The sequence below is a fragment of the Coffea eugenioides genome, chromosome 10, assembly GCF_003713205.1.
Source record: "Coffea eugenioides isolate CCC68of chromosome 10, Ceug_1.0, whole genome shotgun sequence".
Classification (NCBI taxonomy): Eukaryota; Viridiplantae; Streptophyta; class Magnoliopsida; order Gentianales; family Rubiaceae; genus Coffea; species Coffea eugenioides.
Window position 1 is genome coordinate 1,457,965 of NC_040044.1, and position 24,648 is coordinate 1,482,612.

The 24,648-nt window shown below is 36.0% G+C and overlaps 1 protein-coding gene across 1 annotated transcript; it reads right to left on the reverse strand.

Moving 5' to 3' along the window:
- Window positions 1-7,721: 7,721 nt before the first annotated feature.
- On the reverse strand, window positions 7,722-14,683 carry LOC113748759 (filament-like plant protein 4). The gene is made up of 6 exons (XM_027292306.1): window positions 14,499-14,683; window positions 12,616-12,740; window positions 11,808-12,036; window positions 9,290-11,705; window positions 8,815-8,857; window positions 7,722-8,371 (listed from the first exon to the last, which is right to left on the reverse strand). The coding sequence occupies exons 2-6, from the start codon at window positions 12,730-12,732 to the stop codon at window positions 7,925-7,927; spliced, it is 3,252 nt and encodes a 1,083-aa protein (XP_027148107.1). The 5' UTR covers window positions 12,733-12,740; window positions 14,499-14,683; the 3' UTR covers window positions 7,722-7,924.
- Window positions 14,684-24,648: the final 9,965 nt, after the last annotated feature.

Consider the following 24,648-nt stretch of genomic DNA (forward strand, 5'->3'; position numbering starts at 1 on the left):
TCAAGTTGTATAGTATCGTCCGCTTCGAGTTCTTCTGGCAGATTTTTTTCTTTTCTTTTTGTTTTTCCTGGCAGAAAATTTTGGAAAAATAAACGCATAGAACCAAAGAAAGAAGAAAAGATGGAGTGGTCCCTTTTTTCTTGGGTGGAGTATAGTGTTAAAGAATCGCGGAAATGAACAAAACAGGAGTATAGTAGATATCGTTGGTTGAATCTCCACATCGTTGTCATGCAGAATGTATATGTCGGATTTCAAATGGGTGCTCTTGCTATCTGAGCTGATGCTGGTTGGCTCCTGTTTAATTACTTGTCTCATACGGAAATTCTCCATCGTACCTTCCGGATCACATGCAAGTCCAAATTACTAAAGTAAAAATTGAAGATATGATGACATTTCTGCTTCACCAATTTTCTTTTTCTTTTCCAGTAAGAGATTGGCTTCTTCTTCCCCCCCTCCCTCTCTTCCTCTTTTAATTTTTCATTCCATTGTTGTTTCTGCATATCTCGAATAAAGCGTCATAGTCTTGACATTTTTGTTATTCTTCTGGATGGTTGATCTTGAACTTTTCGTACTGTATATCCTACAATGTGTTGCAAATAAATCCGCAACCCGAGTTCCTTTTTTTTTTTTTTTTTTAAGAAAAACAGAAACATAGAAATTTGTCCAAGTCTAAAAGGAAAAGGGAAAAAGAGTAGTGGCTCCTATAGGACTCTTATTCCATTGCATGGCATTTCATGCAGCCATTTTACCAGTGCAATTTCTGGCTTACTATATCTATATAAAGCCCTTGCCCTTCTTCCACTGAGAAGTTGACCTTGATCGTCATTTAAGTCATGATGGTGCTCCATAACCCAAACTGATCCATGTAGAATTCAAGACAGGTGATGGCCAAGAAAGAGTATGATGGTACTGATTTCCAGAGCCACTTGCTTTTGTTGCAGTGAAAAATTATTATGTTATCTGACTGAGTTTTCTGGGTAAACCTCACACGTTATTTGAGAGATACGGAATCTGTTATCCCTGTTGAATGCAGATCAGATGGATGCAGGTGGTCCCTTAAGCCTCCCATTCAATTATAGCCCTAAAAACAATGGGCCAAAAAATATCCGTACTCACCGGACACTCGCTCACTCCATCACTCATCAGCTCTCAAGGTGCATCCTTATGTGGCTACTGGTTTCTTCCAGGAAATAATTTATAAGTCCCCTCGAAAAATAAGTTACAGGAAAATTGTACGGTCCCTTTAGCTGTGGACCCAATTTCTGAATTTGTATTCGATGACAGTGATCTTTATTGTAAACGATCAAAATTGTTAGTATAGCCTAAGGTTAAAAATACTCGAGGGTATATATACTCGAAAAGGAAATTGCAGAATCTCTCTAAGTAAAATGATTGGAACTCAACATTGGTTGGTTCTTCGAGGAGAAAAGATTATTACGGTACATTTGTTTCATGTAGTATGTTTCACCTTGTAATGTAGATGGATATACATCAGACGGAATACAGGAGATTGTTTCTATTCACTCCCCTGGTCTAAAAGAGATGACATCGTTGTTGAATAATCCTGTTGTGACTATAATTTGTTCAATCTCATGTTCTTGGAAATCCCCCCAAACACACACAAGCGATATATGGGATGAGGGGCAGAATGACCGCTCCTGAGCTGTTTACGGCCAGATTTTCGTCAAAAAAAATGTACGCTCCAGATTACTTCTTATATCTCGATTTTCACAACATGTGTGAAGTTCACAAAATTTTGTATTAAAGTTACATGTTGTGCAAACAAAATTACGTCGTGTGCAAATAAAGTTACGCGGTATGCAAAATGCACAAAATTGCTGCCCCTTGTCCCGATATATGACATCAAAATGGGTCTACAAAAGTTGCGGAGAAATTTGCTGGTGTAGGAGGAATTATAATGGAGCTGGCGCGGTGGCGCCCATGAATTAGCTGAGTATTCCAGAAATGTTTGTGATGGGGAAGGATGGTGGAATGATCGATCCACCAGCTAGCAGTGTACGCTCGGTCGTCTTATCCTGAAAGATTCCAAAATTCAAATTAACCACGATTATTTTTTTTTGAAAAAAAAAAGGACAACATCTATATTATCCTATTTTGCAGAAGAAATTCAATCGGGTTGTACAAGGAGCTAAACGAAAGATAGATACATCTAAACTAATGGGGTGTTTTGGCACATTTTTTTGTATTTTTTAAACTGTAGTGTGCAAGATTTGAATTCTGATCTACATCTTAAAGAGGAATTTTAAATCTGTTTTGGTAGCTAACTTGTCTAAGACAAGTTGGTTAACCATGATTGTTTGATTTCCAAAAAAGAAAAAGAAAAAGAAAAAATTCAATGTTTGTTTCACCTTCTATCTCTCTCTCTTTTTGCAGCCTTATATCATATTGTCATTTAGCTTTCACAAAATCGGATGTTACGGTTTGTTTGGATTGAGCATTATTTCCCCAATTTTATTTGCTTACATCATCATTACAATTTCCAATACACCTTTTTATCTTTCCAATTACCTTTTTATCTCACATACATCACATCACAAAAAGTGCTACAGTAGAAATATTCCAAATAACTTACCATCCAAACAAACTTGCAATTGCAAATTAAGAGTTTGGGATGATCAGTTATTCGAGATTTGACTCGTCTTCGTACGGCTTAATTAATTTAATTGTACGATATGCTCCTAAGTTGGTGCCAAAATTTTCACATTACGCATTTCGTGGTTGGAAGGGATCAAGGCAATTTATTTGTACAATGCTGATTGTGCATAGAACTGCTGAATTCAACCATATCTCAAACTCCCCAAATGTTTAGATACCCTCTGCATGCACGGCGATGATGTCTCCAACAAAATCTTTATATCCATTTTCAACAATTTGATTAGCCTCAAAATAAGTTTATAAGTAAGAATGCAGAAGCATTATATGTTGTCACCTTAACAACAGCTGGTTTTCACCATGTCTCTATCTCGGACTAACCTAAGCAGGTGGTAGAGAACTTGTTCAGTTTTTTTTTTTTTGTCGACACAGGGGTGTCCGGGTCAATCCTTACGAGGCCCGACTAATTCCCTGCGATCCGGGCCCGCGCCCCAACCCGGCCCAAGCACGATATGTGCGCGGAGGAATCCATCAGAGCAGAGACTCGAACTCAGGACCTTAGGGGTCACCGGTTGGAAGTGCTACCGCTGGACCATTCACGCGGGGACTTGATCAGTTTGTTTCTTGTGAGCAAAACATATTTCCTCTGCCCATCACCGTCACTAGCCGGAAAAATTTTGGATGTGGCCTTCCTTGCGGTATTTTACCCTTTCTATACTAAGCAGAGAAATTCATATATGTCCTTGGTATTTGATATCCATACAAAGTATCTGTGCTGGATCGAATTTTGGAAAGTTGAGATGGAGCTAGTACTGATATTATCTTCATATGCTGTTGAGGCCAAGAAAACTTGAATTTTCTGGTAATTTTGATACCATAAAGTTTGCCACCGAACCCATGGGGTGGCTTTATCATCTACTGCTATTTTTAAATCCTTCTCAGGGTTCAATTTCAACAGGAAGCAGTACTACTTGTAGACTTGAGCAGCGGCTGCAAAAATATGATTCCTGTTGAGAAAAAAGGGGACGAGAGTACGTAACTAGCCAATGGCAAATCATGATCTTTATCCATCCATCCATCCATGCATGCACATGCCTTTTCGGCACTAGTAGTAACCACTAATATAAATCACAGCGTAAACCCATCCTTGAAGCATTAATTCTTGCTTAATTTTCCCCATTCAGAAATTCAATTCTTTAATCGAGTCATTAGGTTATGTCAAAATTGGCAATCCAAATGGGACAGCAGATAGATAGATAGATAGAGATGTACTACTAGTTTTTCTCCAGGTCCCATTCCACTTTCATAGTTTTGTTTGGAAAACCAAACTGACCACCACGTCTCTCTTTGTACCATTATTAGTACAACTTGTTTTTGTTTAATCATCTTTTCGTTCCAAGTCCTTTCCTCTGATTAGATTTCGCAACGAACATCGCGTATGCTATGAGAGCACTTGTTTACCCTTTAAACCCAATTAACGAAAAAAAGTAATGACAGCTGCAACCATTCATATGCCTTCGCTGAAAGCATGAATATGATCAGAACATCTTAGCTATTGCAAATCTTGAAATTCAAAAAGCTTCTTTTGTTACCTTAAAACATTCTCGTCTGAAGATCGTTGAATAAAATGGATTCATTAACAACACGGAGCACCCTCATAGGATAGAATATCCGCCAATTGCTCGAATAATTCGTCCTAGAAAATATCTAAAATAATGAATATGCCTGCCTGATATCTTGATCCAGTGTGGACCTGGGCTACCTCTTGTCACGCCAATATTTAGAGCTGAAATTGTCGTCTAGTTAGTGGTATCTCTCTGATTATGTTCTGCATTCCATTATGATCATATATATATATATATATATATATATATTCAGAATTCAGCATATATGGCTGGGGTGTTGCTTGGCGCAGATGGAAGTTATTGCTATTTTCTGGTCGGCTGCAAACTCATCCCTTCGATCCAAAATTTTTAATGAACCATATATCGACAGGAAAAGCCAGCTGTGTTGGAAGTTGGGCATTCTTGATGGGACGGACATGTTTGTTGGATTCCAATTTCTAATTTACAGAACCTTTAATTTAGGTGCTTTTCTAGCTGAGTTATACAGACTAATGCTTTTCTGCAGAGATGATGGAAAAACCTCATGAACCACAAAACTCAAGTACAACTTAACTCATATATTATATAATATCTTCATCTGGGAAATAAAATCATAAAGACAGCCTCCCCGCTTGGCTAACAGGTTCGTAACTGGTGGCTAATCAGACTCCCGACATTTTTACGTTTTCTTCTTCATTTACTATGATGATGTATCTTGACAAACCCTCTGTTGTTCAATGGTGGCAATTCATCGTACTGCCCATATCCATTCGATCAATTCTATGCATGCATACCTTCTATTCTCTCTGCCCAATTCTATAGCAACATATTCATCCCACATATATATACATGAACTTGTGAATTTGTAGATTGACACGTTTTTTCCGGTTATCACCGGTTCCTCCTGATTATCGCAGCTAATTATGTGTTTCTCAGTAAAATATAAACTAGTAATTAACTAAACTAGTTACGTGCAAAGTTGAGAACATACCAAGTGAATAAACTGGTTACTAGTTTGTTTCTCTGTTACCAGTTATAAAAGCTAACTTGGAGAAGTGGCAAATCAATTTTTACCATCCCACTAGTAATCACAATGCCAAATTACTAATAACTTACGAAGATGCAGAACTCTTAATAATTTAATTATTAATAGGATTAATCTTATTTATATATTGACGGAACATATGCCAGCAGATATGAATGCATGACACATGTGCATGAATTAATATTTTTATTTAAATTGATATTATGTGGCAAGCATCTATACCAGTTGATGTATTACACTGTCACTGTCAGTGTATATAAAATTAACTCTGACTATATGATAATCAAATTTGACTTGCTAGAAGCTTTAAATGCTAGTAATTAAACCCTAATACATCTTTAGAAACTTTCAATACCACATTAGTAAGAACTAATTTTTTTTTTTCCTCACGGTCTTTTTTGTGTAACTAAAAATTCATGTTTTCTTCAATATATTTGAAGGCATATGCTTTTTTGAATCCAATAGTAGATTTTATGCCAGACATATCTGTCTTCTATTTTTGAGCGAAATGCGGCAAAAGAAAAAGGAATTTCCCAAGCTTTAAGTTAAAAGTGGAGAGCGAAGCCAGACTACGAAAGCTAATGAGCAAATATCTACTGTGTCTTCTACGCAAGAGTAAGTTGTTCGTTCACGCGACAAGTCAGCAGCATTATTACGAAAAAGGAATTACTCGATCCGGCAAAATCCAACAAAAGGACCGTAAAAACACATTAGGTCCAATAAAATGGATCCATCCATTTTGAGGACGTTCCAGTCCACATCAAACCAGAGAACAATACGGAGTTAAAGGCCAACACCGACAAAACGTCTGCAACCCAAAAAAGGCAACTTCCTATACAGGTCGATACCCCCTTCTTTCACGGCCAGCCATGTACGAAGACATCTACAGGATCCTAACGGCAGGCAGGTCTAAATAATATGAATACTACTATATATCATAAGAAAGGAAGTGTTCCCGTTGCTCCTTCACCCGATCTGAGTTGAGAATCAGGCTGGCTGGAATATAGCGGCCATCACGTGAACGCTATTCTTCTTTACCTGGTCTATGTTGCACGGGGGCCGAGGAGTATGGCATATGGGCCATTTCTCACGTGGGCTACCCAGCCCATCAACATCTCTTCTTTCTGGTTGTTTTTCTTTTCTTTTTATATTGGGTAATTATTGTTTCAGGCTTTCAGCCACCGCTTCCGTTTAAAACTAGAATCCGAAAACAGTTCATTGAGCTGCAGACATGGACGCTTGAAATGCGGGAAGTCATCATTATGTCGACCACAACCATGAAAAATAGCACTCATGAAAAATATACTACCATATACTTAGTTTCAATTAGAAATTCGTTCTTTGCTCTTTTTTTTTTTTTTTGTGGTCCCTGCAGCCCAGATGCATTCAATCGATTTATTGGGTAAATATCCAATATGATGTTTAACTTTAAACAGGTGGGCTGGATTTGGATCCACTTCTCGAAGAGGAGGAGGGAAAAAAACAAAAAAAAGACTTCGAAACCCAAAAGTAGAAAGAAGTTCACGCCTCTTTCTCAATAATTTTCAATAGGATAAGATAAGGATCCCACTTCAAGTTCTTTTTGCTCAAACTTTGTTGTGAAGAGATCTCGTAATCTTCACTAGCATTGTTTAGCGATACTAAAAAGAAAACAATCTTTGGTACCAGTTGTAATTCCAGCCAAGTTGTGTTAGTCAACAGAGTATATATAATGGATCGCTGTAAAATGCCAGGCCAGAGATTTCTTTTAACGCCTCGCGCTGTCAAAGCTTATTGTGCATGTGTTTTTAGCTTTCCTCAGTTCGGGTAAGAATAATAGGACTGCTTGGTTAGGGTTAGTGTTGTTAAGGACTGCTTGGTTCCAGCTATTTATCTTCCATTGGAATTTACGTAGTGGAGTTAGTTTTGAATTGTCAGATGTATATAACACAATAGAAGAGGTTTTGGTATGACAAAGAAGAAAGGGCCAGAAACAGAAAGGAGGTAGGCACGCATTAAAACATATTTACATCATTGCTTTAACTTAAACATACAAGTTCTTAAAACTATTATGTCAATGAGTCAAACATTAACCTTGCAATTTATCATGGAAGAGAAGTAAAAAGAGTAAAGGTACTATAAACATCACATGCATTCATCTTAAACAAAAACCACCCCAATCACAATGCATCAATATTGGCTTCTTATGCTTAAATTGTGGCCCGTAACCAGAGTCTTCATGGCGTGGATATCATCATCTGTTTCGAGAAGAAGATTGGCTTTTCAATATGCCTTTTGAAAACCTAATGGATAACAAATTTTCCCACTTTGATAGCTCGTGACCATCTGAAGCTTCATATTTTCAACCATGCATTATTGGAACACAAAATAGTGTAGTTGTAATTATGGCCCGTTACTAAAGTCTCCATGGCATGAGTATGATCCTCTGTTTTTGAAGAAGATTCGCTTTTTAATACCCCTTGTGATAACCAAATGGATAAGAGTTTCCCATTTTGATGGTTCGCGACCATCTCAAGCTTCATCACGGACTATTGGAACATTACAACATCAAACTAAAAAGAGATTTGGACTTCTATCTACAGACAAACTTACAAATGCTTTCTCTAGATACATCTTATTTGAGCCCCGACCAACCTTCGATAGACTTGCAAAGACAAAAGCACTAGTTGCCAGTCTTCGCCTTTGAGGAAAAGAATCTGCTTAATCCACGAGACTGTTTCTCTGGAGTTGGTGTAGAAGATGAAGAAGATGAGCCCGACTTAGTAGGCCGATGCTTTGAATATTTTGAGCTTGTTGGCGACTTCAGCAGGTTGTTTCCTTCAGAGTCAGGACTAAACGGGGCAGAGTATAAGTCTACTGGGGAGTCGCCGCCTGCTCGGTGCAAACTGACTGAAGTGGCCATGTCTGACTCAGATGGATCAATTTCTTGCAAGTTCATACCACTGATGGTGGGTTCCTCGTTGAAACCCTCGTCCTTGTGATTCCTCTCATGGTTTGGGGACCCTATCGACTCTGTTCGAGGACGCAAGGCTTTCAACTGCTTGCCGAGGAGGAATATTGTTTCCTGACACTCAGCCAACTTCTCTGCTGCAGCTGTCAGATCTCTCTCCTGGAATAATACAAAACGGCAAAATATGCTTTGTAAGACACTAGATCCAAGAACATACCAAATAAAAAAAATCCCACAAAAAGTGGTTTATGAAACACTAAAATTCGTGATTTCCTTTTATTCAGGGAAGCAGTAGCGGCTACCTATCAAATCACCTCAAATCATGGGCAGCAAGAATGAGCAAGTTTCAGGTTTTAAAAAAAATGCGTCCACTTGCTACAGGTTATTTTTTTAAAAATAGTTGGCATATCCTCCAAACTCCAAATTTATTCTTTTATCATCTAACACGAAGCATAGGAAAGTATGATACGCCATATACGTTGATGCTGATTGATATTTGTTAGATTTCTTTCTGTGGATTTAAATATGTGCCAAGGATGGATCGTATTAAGAACCCAAGTAACAATCCAAAAGGGCATCTCAAGAAGGTCTACACATCTCACCTGATTAGTCTTGGCATCAACATCAGGCGGACAACTTCTGATCCTGGAAACAGACGAGGTAAAACAAAGGAAAGCAAATTCATGAATAAAATTAAATAAACTAGCTGATTCATCAATGCATTTAAGATTTGAAAGCATGCTGTAGAACCCCATTGATTAACATGAATTCATAGTTGACAAAGAAAAATCAACATAAAAGGGACTTTTTACACCTCATTGAAAGTTCAATACACTAATAAAAGGGTGAATTGTTCATGTCAATTAGTATAGATGTTCTTGCAGTCTCAAAGTTCAGAACATATTTTCAGGGATAATTTGTGTTAAGAGAGGAAAAACATTTTAAAAAATACTCTACCCTTTTCTTGACGGTGACAATGTCTTGAACCAAGTTCAAAATCATAAATGAAGTGGAATGAGCAGAAATAATATATGCAAGTATCAATAACCTTTTTAATTTTTTTTTTTTATTGCTAACCTTAACAGCTGTTCTTCAAGATCCTTGCATCTGGACAAAGCATCCTGATGATTTCTTCTCTCCTCCTGGAGCTCATTATCCAGACTCTCCATTTTTACCTGGAGGAGGTTTACTTCAGTTTGCAGTTCTTCTGCACGTGCTTCAAGTGTTTTATATGACTCCGCCATGCACTTGAGCTGAGTCTCAGCCAAGCTGTTCAACTTCTGCGCAGAAGTTAACTGTGACTTAACTTCTGCCAATTGTCCTTCAGTCTCCTGCAACTGAGTCTTGGTGTTTTCCAGGTTTTCAGTACATCGAGCTAGATCAACTACAAAGCTCTCTTTCTCTAACTTCAGTTGTTCATACTCCTCTAATGAACATTTCCATGAGGTAGCAGTTAATTCAGAGGTTGGAACAGGACTTCCCTCATGGGGAATATCAGGATCAGAATTGGAATCAGAAAAGTTGGTGCAGTTATTTGGATACCTATCTGTTGAATCCTGGGAGCCTTTATTCTCTGGTAAGGCAACCTTGTCGATACAATCAGAATTGTTACTTTCTACTTCAGATATTTTGTAGCCGAGGACATTAAAATGGAGCTCATTTGCTTTACCTAACACACGAGAAAGGCTAAAGACAAATTTAACCAGATCACCTTTGCTGCTTGCAACCTCATTATATTTGCCATAAAAGTCATCCAATGTTTCACCTAGTCCCTCACCATCTACAGATATTCCTTGCACAACCTTGGCCTCTTTGCCCAAAACTGTTACAAAGTCATGAATCTGAGTGATAGCAGCAACTAATTCCTGGCTTAGAGCACACAAAGTCTCCATACAAGGTTTGCGCTGGTCAGAGAAAACTGTTTCCTTCTCCGAAGTCACTTCGGCTTCACTTTTGAAATCAGATGAAGCATCGAGAGCTTGAGTTGCCTCTACAACACAGCTCACAGATTGATGGTGCAGACAATCATATGTTTCCTGCACCACATGTCTAAGATCCTCCAAAACTTTGTGAATGTCAGTATGCATAGTTAGTGACTCAAGTATCACAGAAAGTCTTGACTGGAGCTTTACCAGAGGATCTGCATTGACTTCAGGGTCTTTTTGTGGCAGTTCTAACTTGGAAGAGATCTGAATTTCCAATGAATCAGAGTCGTGATGCTCCTGTAATCCTCCTTCAACTGCAGAGTTATGATTTACAATATCAGATATCCCATTGTTTGAAATATCAGAGACAGAAACTGCTTCATTTGAATTATTTGATAGGTATGCTAATTTCTCCATTTCCAGGAAGTCATCCATCAGCTCCAGATGATTAGCATTTTCAGACCTCTGAGAACCATCAATGTTCTTTTCCTTCTTGAAATGAGAGAGCTCAGACACTAATGCAGTAGCCCAAGACCCAGCACAACTCGCATCATCTTCATTTCCATCTTCAGACATGGATGTTAAGCTTGGTGGATTGCTTGCATTTTGACTCAAAGAACCTTCAATAGGCATCTGAATGTTGAATTTTAGAGGACTTCTTAGTTCTCCATTAGCGTGCAACTGTGCCTCCAGACTTTGAAGCTTGCTAGCTGTCTTAGCACAAATACTCCTAGAGGCTTGCAATTCACTGTTACGCTTGGCCACAGCTTCTTTTAACATTTTTGTTTCTTCCTCCATGGCCAGTAAGCGTTCTGTGAGCAACTGATTCTCTTTCTGATATTTGTGTGCATTGTCTATTGAAAATTCAGGCAATTGCGACAAATGTGCCACAGGAGGCTTTACTGGAGATCTCTTCATCCGAGTTTCCCCTTGATCACGGCCTAAGCTTTCAACTTCTAGCTTCATTTGTGCCAACGCAGCAGGACCAGGCAACTTCTTTCGAACAAGACCACGTAATCTTTGGCACTCTGCTTCCAGCTTAGCTATTTTCTTTACTCCTTCCAAATGCTGCTTGTTTGCCACTTCTGCTGATCTTACAGTCATGTTCTTTTCCTCATTACGGATTTCTAACTCCTTTGTAACTATATGGACTTCATACTTTAGCGAATTTATTTCCTTTTGACATGATTCAATATTGCTCTTCAGAAGTTCTATCTCTGCTTCAGCCTGTGATTTTTCCTCATTTAGCTTGATCAGCATGTTTGAACGCTCTTGCAAAGACCTTGAAAGGGCAGCATTTTCAGCAGCAGACCTGCGCAATTCTTGGTCCAAATTGGATATTTTTGATTCAAAGTCAAGCTTTAACTTGTCAATCTGTTTTGTTTTGTTGACAACAACTTCATGAAGTTTTTGTTCATGTTCTTCCTTCAGGTTTCGTATCTGCCGCATGCATTCCTTGAGAGCTCCATCCAGGTGTGATGCCCGATCTTCAGCTGTTAGCTTTAACAGTGTAACGGATTCTAGATGGTTTTTCAAAGATAAAGCTTCTGCCTCAGCCTTTTCCCAACCTGTTTCACATACCAATGCCATTTTAAAAAGTTGAAATGCCAGAAGATTGAATGCATGCTTAGCCTTTTCCTGAATATGCTAGAAGCTGACAGTTAACAAACCTGAAACAGCTTCTTCAGCCACTTTAGCATGTTGTTTCACCAGGTTTTCCTTATTAGTCATCTCTGTATTGGCTGCAGCTAACTTTTCATTTAGTTCCTTGATCTCTTCTTCCAAAGTGCCCACTTGTTCCTCATAGGACTTCACTTGATCCTCCAATCCAGTTAGGTAAGAATAGGTGTCCACGGATATTTGCACATACTTCGGCTTTTTGTAGTCATCCTTCTTTACCTGGAAACAAATGAAAATACTAAAATAGAGAAAAACAAGGATATGATGACAGTTATTCTAGTGCCAGAAAAAGCAAAAGATGTTGAGAGGTAAAATAAGTTATTGTGAATTTCTCATTAAAGTGCATCCAGATATATCTAGTGGATAAATGCATACAACTCGAGGGATACAAATAAGAAAAATAATTGCAAGGACTGGCCTAAGATGTAAGTTTCACAGTTATCTACACTCTGGTAGTTTAAATGATTGTTAGCTCCGTTGCAAATGAGGGATTGATTCAAGAGCATGCGTTGTTGTTCCAGAAGCCCTCTGTTTCTTTTTCTTTTTTTCTTTTTGACAAATATCATTTGTGTAAAAATCAATATTATGCAAACTTGCTTATGAAGACATGGCACTCAACAATCATAATCTGCTGAAGAAGACCAGAATGTAAAGCATTCTAACATAGGCCAGAAAACTTCCAAGTGAATTAGGATTTGCACAAAATATGAGCAGTAAATATGATTAAAAACAAAGACGAACTGGGTCAAGAATTAATATGTTTTTTCCTCAATAGACCTATCATGCGAATGAACAGACCTGATCACCGTGAGATCCTGCTGAATCTGAAGGAGCATTATTAGAGTCTGAAGCAACAGTGACACTAGCTGCTTTATCTGATGATTTTTTCTTCCAAGGCCAGCTCCTTCGGTCCATTGCCAATTCTAAATGTGAAGGAGACAGAACCAAATGTCAATGGCTAACATAATCCAAAAACAGACTAGAAGAATGGGCAAAGTGAAAATGCAAATGGACCAAAAACTGATTTCACAAAACAGTATATTGCGGGTGCCCTTTAAATGAAGTGCGTAATTCTAGTTTCAAGTTTTGGCTTTCCACTATTCACAAAATTTCATGCGGATGGTAATGTCATGACCACCCCTGTCAAGTGTCAACATGGGAAGTGAGGAAACACCAAACTATGACCGTGCTATGAGAGTACTGGAAGCTTTATGATGACACACATCCATCACCATCAAGCTTACCTGTAAGAGTGGTTGAGGAATATTCTATTCCAAAAGAGATTTGACATCTAAAACATCATACTATACAGCAGGTTTTTGTACTGAAACAGACCAAAGATTGAGGAAGATCCAGCAAAACAAGAAATCTAGATATTAGGACAATTAATGAACCGCAGTATGGACACAGTGAAATGCAATGTTCATGTTGAGGCATATACAGAGCGTTCTTGTACTTTCTCTGCGTCACAAGATACATAAACACGCATAAAACGAAACTGGAAATTAAATTACTTTCAAAGGCACAGAAAAAAAAAATCATCTTGGAGTTAAACCGATAAATAGATAAACAAAGGGGCATATTCATGGAAGAAATTGGTACCGGAGAAGTCAAAACTTTTCCTTAATTATGATATGTCTTTAATATAAGGGAAACTAAAATGGTTGGTTAGACTTTAGAGTCTTGAAGAGACAAATTAATACGGATATTTAGCTCAGAAAACAACATAAATTTCATATTTAAAAGTAGAGAGCAACTTTCGAGGCATACAACTAGCATGGGCAATTAAAAATCTACCAAAGGTGGGATGTAGAAAAGGACGGACCACCAGAAACGAGAAAACACACCATGAAAATGGCATTCATGTATAATTTACAAAAAGATATACATATCCAAAAGGAAACAAACTAATTCGTATCTGATAATGGAAACATTAATTACATGCATCGGAATATTTGGCCTAAACCTCATATTCCCAATCACTGCAACCTTGAAATATTTCTGCAATACCCATTTTATACCAGTGTAGACCAAATACTATACATTTATTCTCCTATAGAATCATATCCGGCCAGCACAATCACATTTTTCAAAATACTTTTAATTTAAACGTTTAGCTTAAAAGAATGAAGAAGAAAAGAATTTTCAAGTTTGCTTTAAGGACTAAAAATCCTTTATCAACTACAATCAGCAACAAATTTATCCGCAAGAATTGCTTTTTTCTTAAAATTATATCCACAAAAATTGGCTGCATTGCAAAAAGATAAATTTCAAATGCTTTCGATTTTAAAACTCAAAATGAAGCAAAATAAATAAATTTTAAAAATTATCGATCAGCAAACCGGTGCATCGCAGCATTGATGCTTAGCTTCTGCCATCAAAAATCTAAAATTAAGAGAAAATTACATAGAAAAGCGACCTGATGGTTTTGGAAAGTGAGGAAGGGAAAACACACCGACAGAAAGAGAAGAATAGTGACCGATGCGCAAGAGAAGCTTCAAATATGAAAACCAATAGAGGAAATAGAGAAGGAAAAGCTTTGGAAAGCAGAGAAGACAAATCAAAGCGAATGACGCAACAAAAACATCAAAAGTGTGAATGACACAATCGAGTCCTGAAGAATATGTAACCGAAAGATCAGCTAATTCTATACAAAACAAAAAAGAGTTACTTTTACTCACCACTGGACACTGACAATGCAGCTGATTTACCGCTGTAGTAGAAGAAAAGAAACAATAAGAAAAAGTAAAAATGCTTTACTGTTAAGCTCTCCGGAGAATGTTTAAGATCTAAGAAGAGAGAGAAAGGACGGAGGAGGAGGAGGTGGCGGCGGCGGTGGTGGTGGTGATGGAGTGATGGAGGACGTGGTGGTGGGGATAGTGGGTTGGGGATGGGGAGGAGGGGCGTTGGGCATGGGAGATGTGTACAAATATTCGCATTAGGTGTCACTTAAAAGGCAAGACGTTGGAAAGCTCCAAAACATCAGCCCTTTAAATACAAATTTATAATTTCCAGACCTAAAAAGAAAAACAATTTTTTATTATTCATTTGTTTTTTCTTAAATAAGTCATAAAAGGGCGTTAAAGATTCTAGTAACATTACATACTCTTTAATTTCAAAAAATTACAACACATATAAAAAAATTTTGGATCGATACTTTGTATCTTTTGAATTTTTTTCAAGAATAAAAATATTTAAGATTACAAATACAAAAGCGATAAATTTAAAAAATTAATAATTAAGAAAATTCTATGCAACGTCAATAACATTTTATTTTTTTTTAATATTAGAATATGCTATGAGCATGGTGAATGATGATAAAGGTAAATAAGACTAGAGTTTTCTTTTTCTTTTTTTTATTTTTTGGAAACGAGTGAAATATTTATAGAATTGAAAGAATGAAACTATTCAATATTCAAATCGAACTCAATTTGATGGAAATTCATTCAAACTTGATTCGTCAACTAATGAAGCCAAAGGCTGGAGAAACATTTTATACAAGATAACTTTTAAGTTTGATAAAATGCTTGTTCAAATTTGGTTCAGCAAATAAATGAGTCAAGTTTGAATAAAATTTTAAACTCATTAAAATAATTAAACAAGTTTTAAAGTATTCGACTTGATTAACCTCATTTACACCCTTAAATATTTATCAATATCTTGAATGAAGTACTAATTATTTTAGTGTTGATTTGGTGACATGGATATTCTTAATCAAATTAATTAATTGTTGATTTAAATGACGGCTTTAGCCTTCGAAGCATGAAAGTGAGATATTTGTTAATTTCACTCCCACTAAAGTGGGTGTAATTGTCATAGCTGGTGAGCTGTACAGGAGGAGAAAACTTGGACCACCGGCACGAGGTTAATAGGAAGTCCTGCAGTAGCACCCAAACTTCAGCTCCAGCTCATTAGTGGATTGGTGCGTCCACACTGGGTGGCATGTGAAGCCACTGTATCTGATTCTTGTCGCGCCACTAGTTTTACATCCATTTTTCCTCTTTTACACCGTTGTTGAGATCGTACCCAATGTGTATATAATTCAAAAATAATTAAAATAAATTAATTTAACCTAAATTTTAATTTTCATATAAATACAATTATTAAAAATTTATTTAAAAACTTTAGTTTATAAAGTTATGGTAGTTTGGTAGTTACCACACTTAAGAGTGATTATGATTATTTATATTGGGAAAATGTGATTCGGTAATTAGAATAAAAATTAGTTTCTTTAATGGAAAAAATGAAAGTTCAAAAATAACATAAAACAGTTTACACTCATTGCCACACCTTTGACTTTATATATTATATAAAAAAAAAATTCCTAATAAAGAGAGATGGGATCTAAGAAGTAGGAAAAGAGCAGGTTACATAGATAGATATTCTTTTTTAGCTATATTTACTTTAGGGAAAAAAGAAAGGGATCATAAAATGGACAGTTGTGAATCTAAGGAGTAATACTACTGATTAGGGAAACGGGAACAAAATCATACGCATAGAGATATTATGAAATTAAAATCCGAAAAGAAAAGAAGTGTTTCTGATACCCTTTATTCAAAATGAACCCCCACTTGCATATGGAGTAATAAATAAAAACATTAATCCCATTCTAAATGCATAATCCTTCTCTTGAGTACATTAATTTATTGGATTATTCTTAAATTTTGACAACTACAATTACCTATCATTTTTTAAGTGTTGAAGTGAATATTATCGACATTAAACACTTTGTTACTGAGAAATTATTATGTAAAACTAAGATTATTCCCCAGCCAAATTGTAATTGTATATGTTATCTCCTTGTTTACATTAATCTTTGGTACTTAAAAAATGCCGGTTGGAAAATGTCTACTATTTAATATGTATGATTTACTAGTTTATTTTCATTGGTATTGATTAGGATATTCTTGAAAAAATCCATAAACATATTACATTTTCACACAATAGACAGACCGGCTGTGAAAGATGTTCTGACTTTTCCTTCGGCCCCCGCCATCGGATTGAAAATGCTGGTCTTCGTATTTGACATTAACAAGAGAAAGCTATAAATGCAATTTCAGGGCTAGGCTTTAGGCTGAAGAAAATTGATGAGCAGGAGCTGCCAAACTCATAGTAACACACCTTCAAGGCTTGATGAAGGTTTTGTCCAAGACGATGGAATGTTTCTTCCAGTAGAGCAATCCAAAATCTGCTTTCAGTTGAGCACTTGGAGATCAAATTGTTCTGTCAAATTCACCCTCTAGATCGATACTACTGACATACTGGAAGATGTCGCTTAGCTTATTGATATCATACCCGTCTGGGTTATATGATGACGGCACATTGAAGGATCAACGCCATCGACGTCTATTTGCGGGGCTCTAATTTTGCAGAATGGTAGCATAGACTATAGAGACAGCCAAAATTGACAAAATTGAATTGTTTAGGGCTCGACGACTAAACATCTATTTTGGCGGGCCTACGTAACAACTATTTTAAGTGTGTACTTGCACAAATAATTGATGAGATTAACAAATAATAAAAAATGTGATAAATTTTGAATATAACTTCTACAACACATATGGATTTTATGCCTACATGCTTTGGGTCAAGCGCTTCTACAATTATCAACGAAAACTACAGCGTGCAGCATTCAGTGTAGACGATAACATAACAAGTATAGGCAAATTAATAAACGTAGACACTAAAATAACAATTACCCAAAATCACAGTAAATTTTATCTCTTCTTACTATTTGTGTCCAAAAATTTATTGTGCTTCTAGATATTGTTGTATTAGTTTTTATATTTATCAATTCAGTATCTACATCTGTTATGTTAAGGGTTACATTGCATGGTGCAATTCCTGCTTATAACTGTAGAAGCTTTTTTGATGCGCAAACTTTAAACCCAATGTCCTAAATACTGTAACACTTTTTGTGATGTGATGTATGTGAGATAAAAAGATAATTGAGAAGATAAAAAAATGTATTGAAAATTGTATGGATAATGTAACCAAATAAATTTAGACAAATAAAAAGGTGTAACACATTTTTGTTAGGCGTGCTCTCTCTTTATATGCATGGTCATTAAAATTTTGCAACCATGTATCAGGTTTAAATGGATTCGAATCTTTCAATTCGTGCATGCATGATTTTTATTCAAGAAAAGTGGATTTGATAAGTGATTAAGACAAGTAATTATGGAAGAAGTAAGTATGACATCAACAGGTGATTAAAAAGTCTTGCAGGTTGCTTGGGATGAGGGGTGAAAGAAAGCTACGCATATAGACCACCATCATCAGAACTTTGTATTCTGCTTAAATCCAAGATGGAGAGTCTAAGCAAGTCGCCATCTATGATGACTATTCCATATTTATACTAATTAGGATGTGGATGGAATGAATTGCGCGGTGAAGCTTAGCCCATACTTCTTGCCTGTTATTCTGTAACATCATTGATTGACTGATTGTGCGCCAGTTTTTTCTTTTTTTATTTTTTGGCTTCAAAAGTAAGAGGGAGGAGCGCTGCAGATGAAAAGCAGGCTTAAAAGTGGCTGTAAGCAGTAGTAAAAAAGAGCGTAGGATGCTACAGGAGCCATGCCTGTTTTTGGGTAGATAGCAGTACATGGGCAGCCATCAAATTTATGGCTAGAGCTGTCCTAGGTTCTCCTACGGTTAATCAAGTCAACTACAGTCTACTGTTTATTCATCTGACAAATTAATCTGACTCCGGTGACACCCCAAGGCAACTCCGGTCAATGTCATCTACAGTTATCGAGGGTAGCTGCATGGAAGTGTAGTCAGTAGCATAATAAATATAGATATTAAAAATAAAAAATGCAGATCTAATGCAACAACAAACAAAAGTAAAATTTGTTATGTTTTTATCGTATAGTTGTGTTAATATCTAATTTTTATTTTCTTAGTATGTACATTTATTTTGCTAGTGCTTACATTACACGATACAATTAAGACTGCTAATTATAGAAGTCTCTCATCCAAGGCAACTCATACTTCTTTAGGGCAAACAAAAAAGATGACCCAAATTAGTTTGCTGAAAACCTTTTCGCTCTGAATTCCAATACTGGTTGGAAAGCCATTTTTTTAAAAAAAAAATATTTACGTTTCCTGTGAGCATATTTTTCAATCATTTTTTATTTCACATACATCAAATTGTTACAGTAAATTTTTCTATGAAAATTTCAGAAAATAGCAATACAAACAGGCCTCTGCCTTTCTACAATACTATTTTAAACATTTTTTTTTTCAAATAGTCTTCTATCCAAACAAACCAATTGCCATTAGCTTGTTATCAATCTTAATGTCATTCAGAACTTAATGATTTGCTGATAATAGCAACCCGTTATTGTTAATCAGGCATATTGTCAATGACACTCCAATTATTTTTGATAATACTATGTCTTTTTGTAATTTTTAGAAAAATATATAAAATAAATGGAGTGTCAATAGCATTAACCTTGTTAGTTTGTAAGTGGTACGTAGCATATATGGTCCAAGTTGATTATGATACACATCTGACTTAAAATACGACATTGATGAGTAACTTGCAGTTTTTTTTTTCTTTTTGAGAATAATGACTCACATATATATATATATATTTTACCACATCAATTTCAAACAGATGAAGTAATAAATAACAAGGGGTAGTAGAAGAGCACCAATTTTTGTCCAAATATTGCACCGCCATAGCCGCTGAATATGATGCCGCAGACAACCCGGTGCGGTTGGTTTGAGACAATCGCCTCGACATTTAATCAAGCGGAGCCCTCCAACAATTAAATCCCAGACCCCAACCCTCAACTCTTATTTTTACCAATTAATACTACCGTTTAAGTCCGTCAGATTCTCTACAATTGCCGCATATAGAGTTGTAAACACTAGCATAATAAATATAGATATTAATATAATAAAATTTCAATACGAATTTTAATAAGAATAATAATCTATTGCTTTATTTATTTATTATTATGTTAATATCTATATTTATTTTAATTTTAATAATATTTATTGTACACCATACAATTACGACTGAAAATTGCAGAGGATCATCCATCCATAGTGCTGACTCAAAGTAGGAGGAGGTGTGATACTGCTTCGTTTTCCTGCTTCAAGCAGGAACCGGGCGGAGAAGGTACAACTGCACTGCTGCCAATTGTAAAAGACGCGTAGGGACCACCAACTAGTCCACACATTTCAGTGAAACTGAAGCCTTTTTTACAGCAGAACTGTACAACAGAAGTATGGTACTTTTTTTTTTTCATATTCCAATCATGGTGGGGCCCAACATTTAGTTACTTTGTCGTCGTCTCCGGTGCACGGAATCCCATCTGACACGTGTCCAGCGAAGCCATCACCTTTCACCCAACTCGTGTTTTCAGCTCCTGATTGGGAAAACAGAACTCATTAAGTCCACTGTCGGCAGAGTGGAATATGAGCAATCACAAAACAATTTCCCTGTTGAAGGATTTTTTATTTTTAGGCCCGTTGTATGAAAAATGGTACAAAAATTGCCTACTTACAATAATAACTATCACCAATAACTTGTTTTCTTTGAAACTTTTTTTTTTTTTGTTAAACACACACAAGAAAGTAAAAAAAAAAATTATCATTTCACTTTAATATCCCTTTAATCAAAGAAAGCTTGGGGAATTTGGTATCAATTATGTCGTTCAATTTTTATGTGTGTGCAAGTGTTAATTTGATGCAATACTTATTAGTTTGGATTGCCAGTTTTCTTTAATAAATTTTAACATTTTTTATAAATATATTTTTTAATCACCATTCAATCTTATATGTATCGAATCGTTATAATATATTCATTCACAAGAAAATAGTAATTTTTTAAATTAATGTGCCGGTGTGAATCACAACTCATGTTTGGATTATATTTTTTTAAATTTTTTATTAAAAAAATTAGTATAACGGCTAGATATATATAAAATAAAAAGATAATTAAAAAATCGCGTCAAAAGATCCGGACCAAGGAAATTTTCTGCGCCTTCTCCAAAAAATAATGATAAAACCAACGGTGGTCAACTCATTGATAAGACCCCATGGATAATAGTACTAATGCTCCCGCAGGGTTCCATACACACGTGAATGTTCTTCGGCAATCTGTACGGCCCGAGGGGAAGTTGGCCCAGATAATTTTGGATGGTTTGTTAGTTATGGAGCAATAACTCGTACTGCGTTGTTTTATTCGGGTTGGCTTGAAGTTATGATTATTTCTGCAAACAACCGAATCTGGATTGTCGAGTTATTTTGTGTTGGCAAAAGCTTCGGCCTCAGCTTCAAGGCGGCTGTTTCTACTGTTTCTACTGCAGGAAAAGGGTTCAACAACAACGACATGGTTGGCGACAATTTGTGAAGATTAATTCTATTTAAGCATTAATTTTTTATAGATTGACAATATATATTCTTATCATTAGATATACGATATATAATTGAATTTTAAATTTTACGTTTGCATCATGCATCAAATTGTGATAATATATGCACTGTCAGCGTATATAAGTTAAACTCTCTATTTTTATATGAAGTTTAAGGATATCCACATATGTCAATTTTTGACATAGTTATTGTGTATGTTCCAACTGCATCTTTATATATTAAATATAGAATACTACACTACTGACTGTTGAGATTCCGAATTTATTTGATGTTGCTCTCTAAAAATAATTTTTTTTCTGGGTAATTGAAGAAGCATGTGTGTGTAACTTTCCTTACCGGAATAACCATGTTGGAAAACCTATGTAAGAAAACTGAATGCGAGTTTTTATTTCAATCTAGGCCAATTACGTTGCAAGTTCAGTAGTTGATGGGAAACTGGGTTTTTCAGAATAATTTGTTGAATAAGAACAAACATAACAATTCAATCCAAAGTCCAAAAGTGTTCCCCACTCCACACCCCCCCCCCCCCAAAAAAAAAAAAAAAAAAAGAAATACAAGGAGTCCAAAAGTTCATTGTTTCCACTGTCGATATCTCTCGGTTAATGTAATGCTTATCCGACTAATACGGCTGAAAAATGTCTATAGTAGTATTGCATCCACCGAAAAGAAATACTATTAGGTTTTAGTAGAGGTGGCAATTTGTCCCAAGTCACAATGGGTTACCCATGCCCATGGGGACTTTGGACGAGTTGGGTACTGGAATTTGATATTGGGTTTAAAATGGGACAAATCCCAATTATACACATTAATTGATGGGAAATTTTGGAAAATACTTGGGTACCCATTAGGCTCAAAAAGCAAGGGCTCCGTTTGGATTAGCTGTTTTTTGGGGTGTTTTTGAAATATTTTATTGTAGCAGTGTCTATGAAAAATTTTTACTATAATTTATTTTTTGAAATATTTGATATACTAATGTGGATGGGATGTTTTTTGGATTATTGTATATTACTGTAACATTGTATTTGAAAATTTTGTTTTTTGAAAAAATAGCCAATCCAAACGGAGTCTTAGATTCAAAAATTATCTTTAACAATTTTTATAGTCATACCAGCGAATATAATCTAGCAGTCTTCCTAGTCATTATCCACAAGAATTTCCAACATTTCAGTCAATTTAGACCTGCCATCCTTGGACAATGATGAGGATAAATATTCAACACCCTAAGTGCCTTGACCATCTTGATATATATTGGAATATGGCTGTATATCTATCTTTTCCTTTATTTGTTAATCCAAATTTTGGTGGGAATCCTGAGTATAAAGCACTTGCATGTTTATTTAATAAAACTAAAAGAAATTTAATAAATAAAAAATATTAAAGTTATATAAAAAATAAAAAATGAATTAAAGGAAAAAAAAATATAGAAAATAGATTTAGGTATTGGGCGGGATCAATCTAAACCCATTCCAAAGTGATCCCGCCCAAATTAGTCCCAAAACACATATGAATAAGGTTGGGCCCAAACCCATATGACTCGGTTCCATCTCAAACTCAAGCAAATCGCACCCATCCCGCCCATTTTGCCACCTCTAGGTTTTAGTTACGGTTTCCCTGATTTAGGAAGACATGTTATACTACATCTTCAATGCGAGTTTCCTTGCCTTTGTCACTCCAGTATGTTTTTACTGGAATTCAATCAGGTATATGCTTGTTACGCTTTTCGGGATTTTCGTGTGTCGCTCATCAAATCAGGGGGATAAAAAAATCAGAATCAAGTACAAAAGAAATATTTAATAAATGGTCGAGAAAAAGATTCTACATAAAATAGATAGATTGAAGGCATGTCTCCTGGAATATGTTTCTCAGGGGTTAATAGCATTCCGCTAAATTTGGGGTTAAACACGAGAAATACGTATTTTGTTATACCTCTCTCCAGTCCTCTGTCTTCCCAAAGGCATGCAGGGATATATGAAAAGTTCTTGGCGGTGTGTACAGTTAATGGCGTCATAGGATGAATTTTCACAGCTTAATTTCAAGATATGTTCAGGGGAAGAAATGAAGCTTGAATAATTTTCAGCAAATATACACGAGTAAATCTTATATACACTGACAGTGTATACATTATTATCTTTGGATCCATGACATAAGCGCAAAAATTAAATTTTAAATTTAAATTTTACATATTTGTTATTCATCCAAAACTGATAGTGTATAGTATAGAAAAGATTAATCCAATATATATATGTATATATATTAAATATATGTGTGGTCCTGTAATTAGCTGGTGTCACATTAGAAGTAATAGCTTATATCAATGATTATCTTGTTGAAATTGTTTATAAACCGTGGTACCACTATTAGGTAAAGGATATTATGGGACGTGTACACATAATACGGTATAGATATAGATGTTATGGAGAAGTCAGTTTCATGCAAGCGCATTAAAACTATTGAAATTGGTAGGTGGATTGGCCCTAATTGATTTATTTCAAGAAAACAATAATGATATCTGCTAGTCATTTTTTAGAGAAGAACGCAAGGTTTTAAAACAAATACTAACAAAAGAATTATTGACTGAACCCGGTTGTTGAATCAAGTGTATCCGTAGACTTCAGTCGCTGGATAATAACAATCTAACCGCTAAACTTGTACCCACTAATCTACCACTAATATTCCTCTTCAAGCCTCACAAAACAGTAGGTGTGGCATATATAATTAAATTAACTCGCTCGATAAAAGATTGATTAGGCTTGATCATTATTCTCACGGGAAGTTTGGAAGGTATCGTTCTGTACAATACGTTGGAACTTAGTACAAGATTGATGAACCAGTCTAGTAGTCAGCTTTTTGGCAAATTGGAATGCCAATTAATCACCAAATAGTAAATATATTTGATTAACAGTCCAATCAAGCTACATTAAAGAATTCCAACCTCTTGATTCGACTCAAAAAGAATACTAATGATAACAAAGATCCTAATCCTGCGGGTTACGCAATTGACTGTCGTTTTGCTTCTTGGTCCAAATCTTTTTTATGATGAGCTGGTATAGGAGTGAGTGATACATATTTCTACACTCATCATAAGCTTAAAGGGAAAAAAAAATACTGTAAATGATTAAAGATGGGTAAGTGGAGGCCGGTTTTCTCAAGTGTCAATTAGTGCAAAAGAGAAAATTCCATAGCCAGCTAAGATGGAAGCAGCTGGGAATGGTGAAACAGGCAACAACAGGGATTTTGCTGGGATGATACGATAGCTGAGCAGTCGAGCATGGGAGCAGGGGTCATGGTGACGACTGCACACTGCCAAGCTATTCCACATATAGGAATGTGTTATTCTGTGTAGAAGAAGCTTCTGCTGCAAGTTTCTGGAGAGCAAATATTGATTGCATTTGACTTTTATCGTCCCCAGCCAGCCTGCCAATGCCATGGCATCTCTGAGGA